General features: G+C 50.5%; 1 protein-coding gene across 1 annotated transcript; it reads right to left on the reverse strand.

Annotated features, from left to right (window-relative positions):
• Positions 1–2,312: 2,312 nt before the first annotated feature.
• Positions 2,313–3,596, reverse strand: KCNJ2 (potassium inwardly rectifying channel subfamily J member 2). Its single transcript, XM_009977956.2, has one exon. The coding sequence runs from the start codon at positions 3,594–3,596 to the stop codon at positions 2,313–2,315; it is 1,284 nt and encodes a 427-aa protein (XP_009976258.1).
• Positions 3,597–10,675: the final 7,079 nt, after the last annotated feature.

Genomic DNA, 10,675 nt, shown 5'->3' on the forward strand with positions numbered 1-10,675 from the left:
GCGGGTGCTGACCTGGAGAACAGGTCCCCTTTCTCCCGGTCAGCCTCCTTTTTCCATCCCTTCCCCGTTGCGTTTTCATGCCCCCTCTGTTTCACTGAATACTCTTTGGTTTAGTTATTTTCCTTTTACAAGAATATCACAATAGCAGCACTAGCAGCACTCAGTTGTCTTCACCACTGTTGACCCAGACGCTGCAATCAAACCGCCTTTATATGTTCAGCCTTTCCTTTCTTTTACGTCCCCCCACCCCAGAAACAGCCTTAGTACTTGCACTTCATCATCTGCCCTCTCTAGCAGCCAAATCTACGTTTACAACGTTGAATTTCCACAGTTTCGAACCCACCCGCTGTAGACACCATCAGAAACCATTTCATTGCAGGCATTTCTTTCAGGCAGGGCTGGAAGGGGCCAGAGGCCTTCACAGATATCCGTTTGCAGAAGACATTAGACCTAGAACAAGCTGTTTTTTAATGGCATACAGTGATCCAATACTGCAAGAGTTGACTAGGATTATCGTCCCCACCACCACCCTTCTCCACCTGCTCCTCGGGGAGCGGGCGTCAAGCGCGGGTTCGCCGTCTCCTTGGTCTTAGAGGCACAGAGAATTTAAAGCCTTCTGGGTGAAGGAGCCAAAATACCGCCAGAGCTTGGCAGAAGGTCACAAAACCTGCTCGGAGCTCGGTGACACGTCTCATCCACTGACCGGTGTTTGCCAGGGAGGGGAGGCAGGAGGTGGACCTCCCTTTGCAGCCTCATCCTCCCCAGCTGAGCTGCAAAATACACGTTTTCTGACACCCTCGCCCTGCCGAAGAGAAGCATTTCTACCAACCGCCACAAGCCCTGTGTGCCATCCCCAAGTGCTGTGCTGTAAAAGTTCTTGTCTCTTTTCCTCTCCATCACCCTCTCCCTTCCTCTTCCAAACCTCCTCCCGGGGGGGGGTTTATCTATCGCTCGGCTCATCCGTGCCTACGCGCCCGCTCCGGCAGCGCCAGCCTCCGGCATCGCTCCGCAGCTTTGCCCGTCGCCGGCGGAGCTGAAGGGGTGACACGAGGGGCTCAGCGCAGCCGCCCGCGGCACACGGAGGATGGCTCAGTTTTCCGGATGCCGGGTCAGCGCCGAGGTCCAGGATGTGGAACTACCACTGGACCTTCTGCTGCAGCCCCGCTCGCCGAGCGGCCGGGGAGGACACGTGCCTGCTCGTCTGCTTTCCCCCCAACTGCGTTTCTCCTTCAAAGAAAGGAAGGGAATTTATTTCCCTGAAGAAAAGCAGGGGGGAAAGGGAGGAGTCCTGGCTCACTTTAGATCCGAGTCGTAAGTTTTTAGAATAAGGTGCAAAAGAAAGGTTTTAAAAAGAAAAAAAAAATTAAAAAAAATTAAAAAAAAAGTGTCTGAGGTTTGAATTTTTTTGTTGTTTAAAGCAGCCTGTTCCTTTTTTTTTTTTCCTTTTATTTTTTTTTATAATAAACTCCACTGTGCAAAACTGTGCATTTTCTTTGGTATCCACTTAGGTAGTTTTAACTTAGTACTTTTCCTACGTATATATATATTTCGTTTCATTTTTCCTTTAGACAGAGAATTAAATTCTCCCCCCAAAAAAATCATAATTTTGCTGGAGGCTACTGATTGGCCTGATATTACATAATGCCCCTTATGTAATGGGAAAGAGAGAAATTGATTCTAGCTACCAAACTACTGGCCTCAAAAGGAGTTTAGACTTTCTGGCAACATCGGCCTCTCTGAAGTGATCACGAGCTTTTCAACCCAAAAAGTTCAACACTGACTTTTTTTTTTTTTTAAATTACACAAGAGAAAATAAAAACTACACTGCAACAAAAATAACCATTTGTGTTCATGTAGTTAGCAGCAGCTTTTTAAAAAATAATTATAATAATAATAATAAGGCAGATTCTTGCCTTTGTTATGCCATTAAAAACATTCTTGTTCCCTAGAGAGAAGCATTCTGGAAAAAGTTGAAAAAAAAATAATAATAACCCAACCAAAGCTTGCCTGCAAGTTCAAGTTTTGTAAAAAAATATATACATAATTTATTCTACAACATATGTGCCTTCTGTTCATACTTAGACATGTTTAGTGCTTTGTGTTTAGAGTTCATTTTCTGTCGTCCCTCCTCTGAGGACAGCCCTAAAACCAGCCCGGGTTTCTCAGGTCTGCTTGCCTTCACACCACTCTTCAACAGTACCGTTGTCTGAAAACTGTTCTGGGCCAACTTCTCGGGTCAACGTGCCTTTGACCGATAGATTTTTACGTTATTTTTTTCCTTTCAACCAAAAGAGAGAGGAAGTGTTTGTCAGTCATATTTCCGACTCCCGCCGTAGTGGCCGTGGCTCTAGAGGCACCCCTGCTTGGTTGTGGTGGTCCATGTCCGGGTGGGTGTCTGTGCTCATGCTCTCAGGCACCCCAGTGTCAATCTCGTCCTCCTCTTTGCTGGTGAGGGCCACTTCGTTCTCGTAGCAAAAGGAGTTTGCGTTGGAGAGGATGTATTTCTTTTCTGCTAAGTCTCTGGCACTACAGATGGGTGTGTTGGGCACTTCGTACGTTTTGTGGAACCTCGAGTAGTCCACTTTGTAGTAGTTTTTCTCTTCAAAGAGTACGGGCTCGTAGCGGTGGCCCCAGAGGATTTCGTTTGCCAGATAGGAGCTACGGCACTGGGTAGTCATGGCAGTAGCTTCCACCATCCCCTCTAATATTACCACAATTTCGAAGTCAGCATTGTCCATGTCTTGCTTGCTCAAGTCATACAAAGGACTGTCTTCATCTATTTCATGCACTATTGTAATTGGGGAGACCAGGAATATGCGGTCTATCCCGCTGTCAAACCCTACATTGATGTCTATTTGATCCAAAGGGATGTACTCCCCTTCTGACGTGATCCTGGATTTGAGGAGCTGCGCTCGCACATGTGCCTCCACCAAGTGGCTTTTCCTCAGGTTTCCAACACGCCACATCAGGCACAGTTTTCCATCTCTCATGGCCACCACGGCATTGTGGCTGAAGACTAGAGTTTCGTTTCTCTTTTTTGGCTTAGCCATCTTTGCCATGACAGCACCAATGATGAAGGCATCAATGATGCAGCCTACTATAGATTGGAAAACCACCATGAAAACTGCGATGGGGCACTCGTCTGTGACACACCTGAAGCCATAGCCGATCGTGGTCTGGGTCTCAATGGAGAACAGAAAGGCTGCAGTGAAGCTGCTCACTTGAGAGACGCAGGGTTTGTTATTTTCTTGGTTCTCCAGATCCCCATGCAACAGCGCGATCAACCAAAACACACAGCCAAAAAAAAGCCAGGAGAGGATGAAAGTCAGGCAGAAGATAACTAGCATCCACCTCCAGCGGATGTCCACGCAAGTGGTGAAGATGTCTGCCAGGTATCGCTGTCCCTTCTCACCCACGTTAATGAACTGGACGTTGCAGTGGCCATCTTTTTTGACAAAGCGGCTCCTGCACTGCTGTCTGGTGTGTACCTTACTCTTTCCATTCCCAAAGCCGTTGGCAACGGCCATGGTTGCCAGCTTCATGCCGTCCTCTTCTGAAGACACGATGCTGTAGCGGTTGGTTCGCACGCTGCCCATCACTACTGCTGTGGACTGAGGTGCTTCTGCTTTAGAAAACAGTCTAAGTTTCTGCAAAACCCTTTGGAGAAACAGTTTTGAAAGTTCTAGAGGAACACACACACACAGAAAAACTGGGGAGAGGCTGGAGTCCCCAAAAGCCCTTGGATCAACCAAGGACAGTCTTCTGGCATGCAGAGTTAGCTTAGCAAGTAACCGTCATAGAGAGGGCATGGTCTGCAAGAGAAAGAGAAACGTCATATTAGATCTTGGAGGAAAAGGATAAGGACTCAAACCTGCAAGAATCAAGCAAAATGACTCCTGTGGACCTGCAGGAAGTTTCTTTATGCTCAATGACAGCATTTTCTGGAATGCAGATGTTCTCCCAGCGCAGTTGTGTGTTGACAGAAGCGACATCGTTACTACAACGGTGGCATCACTTCTCCTGAGCCAAAGCTCTGAAGTGATTAAGTCACACAAGTCTCTAAGCAATATTCACTTCAAAGCTGGACATGCAAGAATCTATCTGCTACTTACAACTGCGCTTTCTGTTTATTTTGAAACAAACAATTAGCTTTAACATCCATCTGTTCAAATATAAATACTGAAGCACGTTTTAGTGACATACGATGTGTCTCCCTACCACAAACAAAGGAGCGTGCAAAAGGGAAGACAACGTGTACTGAGAAAAAGCAATAAACTTGGAAAATGCAAATATCAGTGATTTAAATGAAACTGCATTGCGTATAACTTTTTTTTTCTTTAAGCTAAAAAAAGGGCCTCTGTATTCTCTGCAAATGGTAGGAATAAAGGCGACATTAATTCCTCTTTAACTCCATAAACTCACTGGGATCTGTGTAGTTTTTAGGCTCACATTAGGCTTAAGTTGTACGAAGCAAACTAAACCTTATCACAACCCTCATCTGCTCCTGCTAATGCAAGTGGCACAACGCTAAGATGGAGCAGGACCGGCCCAGTGTCTTCCTAACCTTTGGTGGCAAGAACCAGCACCTTCCCCTCGGGAGCCAGAGGCAGCCAGCTCCATCTCCAACAGGTAGCGGTTCTGAGTGCCCCGTAGCGTCTTAAACATCAGCAATTAAGTCTCATCAGAGAGGCTACAAAACCTTCTCCTGAGGGTAGAAGCCACTGAACTTGTTTCAGGGAGGTCTGGCTTAGACCCAGGTTTAGCTTTTAACAAGTGCGTCATCCATTAAGCCGCGTACTGCGTATCAGGAAATGTAATTGAAATACTGCAGAGGAGAAGAGATGCATTAATGCAACTGCTCCATCCACACGTGTGCCCCATGGAGGAAATAAAACTAAAACCGAGTGATGAGCAATGTCTGCTGTCCATTTGTCATCGGAGAGGAGACTTCAGTACCGCTCGGAGTAGTGGGAGACTAAATCACGATGCTCTTCGTAAATCAATATTATCAAAACTCATCTGAGTTTGTCCAAAACCCAACAAAAACTGCAGCCGCCAAGGAGCACAACCTTTGCTCACGGAGCGGCTTCAGTACTACGTGGCTCTTCCTCTGCTTTGTATCTGACAACTGTAGGTAAGGGTTCATCTCCTTTCCCAAAAGCAGCCCCTAAAGCCCTGCAGAGGCGTTCCAAAAACTTGAAGGATTTCAGACAGTTTCTCAGCCCTCCCACATCCTTCAACCACATGGCAAGGGCTTTAGGTCAGCAAACACTTGTTAGGAAAAGCGCAGGTGACAAACGGAAAACACCATCGTGCTCGCAGTCGCACGCCGGCTGCTTTTCCCTCTAGAAACTTTTGAGGCTTTACTTTTACCTTCGCTTTTTTCCTCACTTCTGTTTGTTGTGCAAGAACACGTCCCAACGCCTACTTGCCGGGATTAGTCATCCGTGACTTCAGCGGCGTACAAGACGTTTTGGCAGCTTTCGGTAGGTTCGGTAATGCCCGGTTTGGAGTACGGCTCTCAGCAATGCCAGCTCACGGGGTGGTAGAGCTGCCCTCTTACTTATCTGACTCTCTTGCCTATACTGTGTAAAGATTCATTTTTTCCCCCCACACCTTTTTAATCACGGGGTTTCTAATTCCTGTCAGGGTATCACTCTCAAAACTACAAAGGAATTCCTTTAATGTTCACTTAAATTATTTTTTTTGGCTGAAAAATACTTTTGTTAGAAACCTGAACACAGGAGCAAAGTGAAATTACTGTTAATACTTTCCACGCAAAAAACTTCTTGAAAAACCATTGCATTGGTCTGCAAATTGATCACTTTTATAAACCACATCCTACAACCACAGTCATGTTCGACTTCCACATTCAAATTCTGTTTTGTTCCAAGCTGATGGAAATACACAGGCTAGGAAGTACTTCATTTGAAGCCTTTTTTTTTTTTTCTCCTTTTTCCTGCATCGTCCCTTGGATTTTAGAGGAAAACTTGTGGTGGAGAGAAAGATAAGCTGTGAAGTCTCAAGTGTCTGAATATGAAGCTCCCCCCATGAAATTCTTGACCCAAGGACATTGGTTTGAATTCCACAAATCACTGAAATCGTAACGCCAGCTTCCTGCGGCAAGCAGGATCGTATATTGTCACATTCCTACCCTGAAAGGCTGAGCACCTTCTACCTACCATACCTTGCACAGCATTTCTCCTTCCCAGCTGCCATCCACACTCTGCCCTTGGGAGCAAACCTGCACCAATCTGGCTCTAAGGAACCTTAAAGTCGGGGTGCACCCGTGAGCACCCTGTGCTACCTTTACAGACTGCTTCAAGTTTATACAACAAAGCTCTGGCATGCTCAACCCAACATAGTGCTCTTCTTTCTTTTCCAGCACAAATTGCCTCTCTTCCTCACGAGTGCTTGGAGCAGGGAGGATGCCAGGATGGGAGCACAACCAGCGCTGTGCACAGGGACCAGCCACAGCAACGCAGTGGGTCTGATCTTCCCCCCGCTCGTGGCAGCGCGGGCCCTGTAAGATGCTCGGTTAACCCACCAGCTGCCTGGTCACACACCTGATCGGTGTCCACCCTGACTTTCACAACTAGTTTCCGCAGAGGTTCCCTCAAAAATCCCAGAAACAATCAAACTAGCAGGAAAATCTAACGGTACTTCTTATTTTGCTAATCCACCTGCTGCTCAAAGGCAAAACAAGTTTGCATCCCTTCCCCTTTCCCATTGTCAGTTGCTGGTGGCACCAAAGATGCCAAGCTAGTGTGGGACCAGCCCTGCAGTCCTCACCAGACCAAGAAGCCAACCCAGAACCCACAAACCAACCCAAATCTTTGTATAATTGGGCCCATTGCACTGCAGCCAGACACACGCAGATGCAGCTGTAAATTCAATCATCACTAGGTGTGTTATTAATTCCAGCTATCTTTCCTCCTGGAAGAGAATACAAGACTAGAGCAATGCAGCCTGTAATTACCAGCACTGGCACGGATGCAGCGTTACCGGGAAGGGATGAGACAGGATGGGAGAGCCCCAGGCTTGCTCTGCTGCGAGGAGATGCTTAGAGGAGCAGAGAAAAACGGGGCTGTGCTGCATCCGCAGCATTTCTGAGCCAGCGTTTGTGCAAATGCTGCGATGAGGAACCCAAAGCCCCAATTCCCCCTTAGCGAGCATCCCCCTCCAGACCTCCCCCCAGGAAAGACATCCCCATCGCACCGAACAGCTCGAAGGGAATTTGTCCAAAAGGTTTAATACTGAGTAAAAACTCTGCAGAAAGAGCAGGGGGTGAGGGAGAGGAGCCCTAAGGAGCACTCAGAGCAGTTATTCCCAGGCTGACGCCGCAGAGCCCCGCGGAGCGAACCGGGCACATGTTGCTAAGGCACCACCTTACCCAGCGCTTCCCCGCTGCCCTCGGTAAACAGAACAAAGGAGCTACTGGCCCCAGCAAAGCCCGTTCCCACAGCCCCGGCTTCCTCGCTGCTGGGCACGGCCACCCCCGGAACCTTTCTTCAGCCTCCTGAGTTATTTAAAAGTCATTTTCCTTCTGGGGCTTCTTCACTAAGTCGGGAAGGACTTAAGTTACACAAAGTGGTGAGCTGCTGCCAGAAGAAGGATCTGTCCTTCACGATCAGGCAGTGGGGGGGGGGGGGGTCGGAATTGGGGGAAAAAAAAAAAAAAAAAAAGCAGATGATGATGGTGCGAAGAAATAGGAGAAAGGAAAGGACAAGTGGTGTTTGCATCTGCTGTCCTGCAAAGGAGCCGGGCTCAGGATATTTCTAGCTGATGACAAAATAACTACAAGTGTAACAGCCATCACCAGGGGGTGTTCGCGGTGCACCGGCTGCGAGGATGGCAACGCAAACAAGTGTAAAGGTAAGGCTGGAACAAGTGCGGGCTGCCCGCGGGGCGGAACGGCGGCAGCAGGCGGGGAGGGGGCGGACGCGGGTCCCGGCTCAGCCCGGGCCACCGGCGCGGCCCCGGCGCAGCCACCTGCGGGTCCCCGGCTGCCCCGGCCCCAGCGAGATGACCAAGCAAGCACCGAAGCCCTGCAAATAAATCTGCCATTTCTTATCAGTATTTTTTCCTTTAACTGTCACGAACTAAGTTGAAACAATACAGCCTTTTCACATTGCTCTCTGGCTGCAGTGGTGCGGGTTTTTTTTTATTGCTTTTTTTTTGGCAGGATAATTAAAAATAAAGAAAACCCCCCGTTTGCATAATGTCAATGAATGAAGTTAGAGGTTCATTTCACACCCCTCTAAAGCATTTCGGACACTCCTTTCGAAAACACGCATCTGATCTCTAAGATTTGATATTTTTGACCTCTCCCTTATACAGGAAACAACAGGCGAGAAGAATGGAAAGGGATGGAGCGGTGCTACTTCTGCGACACGGAGTTGTCATGCAAACTTCCAGCCCTTCCCCAGAATAAAATATCTCGGGGCGGGGTGGGGGGGGGAAGCAGCTGGTGCATGGAAAGTTATGAACATAAACAGATGCTGCAAGCAGATGCTCGAGTGTTCCCAGCATACCTATCTAATTATTTTAGGCACTGAGAATAGCTCGTGGATGGTGTATGAGAAACGCAGGAGTTCCCCCTCCAAACGGCTATGCCCAAGCGCGCAACACATCCACCGACAAGGCAAAGCTTTATCCCGGGAATCCCGCGGCGCCGTGCGCGGACCCCGACAGCCGCATCGCCCCTACCCCCGCAACCCGGGGCGGCTCTTACCGGCGACCGGGCGAATGGACGCGGAAAGAAAGCGCTCCTTACCTGCCGGTGGCCTGAACGGAGGTGCTTAGAGCGTTACAGGGCGGGGGTAAGATCCAGCAGCTGGGGGGGGGGGGGGGGGGGGGGGTCGCAGCGAAGCCAATCCCGGGGTGCCGCCGGCCGCCGCCGCGCCGCTTCCACTGAGCCACTCAATGAGCCGCGGCCCCTTTTTTGCGCGCGGCCATGTGATGTTTAATACGGCCCCGCCGGCCCCGCCCCCGGCGCGCCGCGCACCAATGGGAGGCGGGGGGCGGGGCCGAGCGCGGCCGGCGGCGGGGCCGGGGGAGCGGGGGGCGGCGGGCGCGGGTGGGTGCCCCGGCGGGCGGGCGGTGCGATGCGGTGCCCGGCGCCGAGGGTTCCGGGGGACGCAGCGGTGCCCGGGGAGGACGGGGGCGGCCGCGGCCCGTCGGCTCTGCGGGGAGGCAGCGCCGGGCGCCCGCTGCTCCGAAGCGGGCAGCGTTGCGGCGTTCCCCGGCCCCGCTTGCACCCGCTCCGCGCGGTACCCGCGGGCATCCAGCACCTGTCACGGGTATCCCACCCCGCCGCCCAGAATGGCTTTTGCAAGACTTTCCTGGGAACTTGGGAAGGTCCCGTGTGGGGTCTGTGTGCCTGCTCGGTCCGGTTTTCCTGGCGGGCTGGTGTCTGGGGCCCCGCGTAAGTGAGGAAAAACACCAGAAAGCCGTTTTGTTCCTTTTGTTCTTTATTTCAGTGAAGAAAAACGCGAAGGTGCGGGGTATCTGGTCACAAATGTCCACCCCTAACACGCATTAGAAGCCACAGTGAAGCGTACCGCAGCGCGGCTCTAAACTAAACATCCTTCTCTTTCACTGAAACCGAACGTCCCTTCTAAAACAAGAGCTTTGATCCCTGAACTGAGATCTTTTGGAGCAGGGCTGGAAGCAAGAGAAGTGTTTGCCCGGCTGCAGTACGTAGGATCCACCTCTTTCTTCCCTAGGTCACCTGTGGCACCTCGGTCTGCGGGCTGGCTGGCCGCTGCTGAAACACGCACAAATGGAAATGATTTTTAAAAGCTTGTCCTCCCTGCAGTGGACGTGGCCTAAGACAAAGGAAACAAGGATGAAATGTCTGGCTGGGAGCCTCGCAGGAACAAAACCAGCCTTGTAAGCACGCTCTGAAGTTTGCCAAACTCCAGCTCTGATGGACGGTGCAGGGGTGTTAGTTTCCGAGGCAGGTGTCCGCTGCTGCAGCGCTCTCCCGCTGCCCTCGGAAAGCCGAGTGGATCCCGAGTGCCAACAGCTGAAATGCAGCAGGGAGCCCTGCATGGCGTGCTGGAAAACAGAGCCAAGGTGACTGCTGAAGGCAAGAGCTGCAGACCACCCAAGGCTTTAGAAATTGGCGTGAACACCTTGAATTGCACCCAAGATTGCAACGGTAGCCTCCGCAGCACCCGGAAAACAGGTGCTGGGGAGGATTCTGGGACAAGAGAGTGTTAATCAGCAGTCAGGTCTTCTGCCTGGAGCTGCTTAGGGTCAGGCTGGTCCAAGCGGGTCGACCATTCTCCCCTGGGGAGCTTCTTTATAACGTCCAGAACAGGCTCTAAACATGATTCCCTTCTTTCCACAGCAATGCCAGTGCCTGCAGTCACTCGTAGTTGCTTAAACTGTCCCTGCTCCTCCTCCTCCTTTGTTTCGTAAGTTCACAACTCTGACATTAGCTGTCTTTAAATACTCGGCAAAAATGCTGTGCCCGAATGGCGTATCGGCTTCAAGAACACACTCCTCGTGTTGCTGCTGAACGGTCCCACCGAGTGCCGTGACCGTCACTGCCAGTATTTGCCGAGTTCCCCAAACTCCGAACGAGGAAGCACCAACCACTACAATGGCCAAAGGCAGCTGGTTTCAAAAATCCCCAGTGTTATGTGTGCAGGGTACACAAAATTGA

This window comes from Tauraco erythrolophus, chromosome 20, assembly GCF_009769465.1.
Source record: "Tauraco erythrolophus isolate bTauEry1 chromosome 20, bTauEry1.pri, whole genome shotgun sequence".
NCBI lineage: Eukaryota > Metazoa > Chordata > Aves > Musophagiformes > Musophagidae > Tauraco > Tauraco erythrolophus.

Coding starts and splice junctions, on each gene's coding strand:
- KCNJ2 (XM_009977956.2), bottom strand. CDS start 3,596: ATGGGCAGCGTGCGAACCAACCGCTACAGCATCGTGTCTTCAGAAGAG.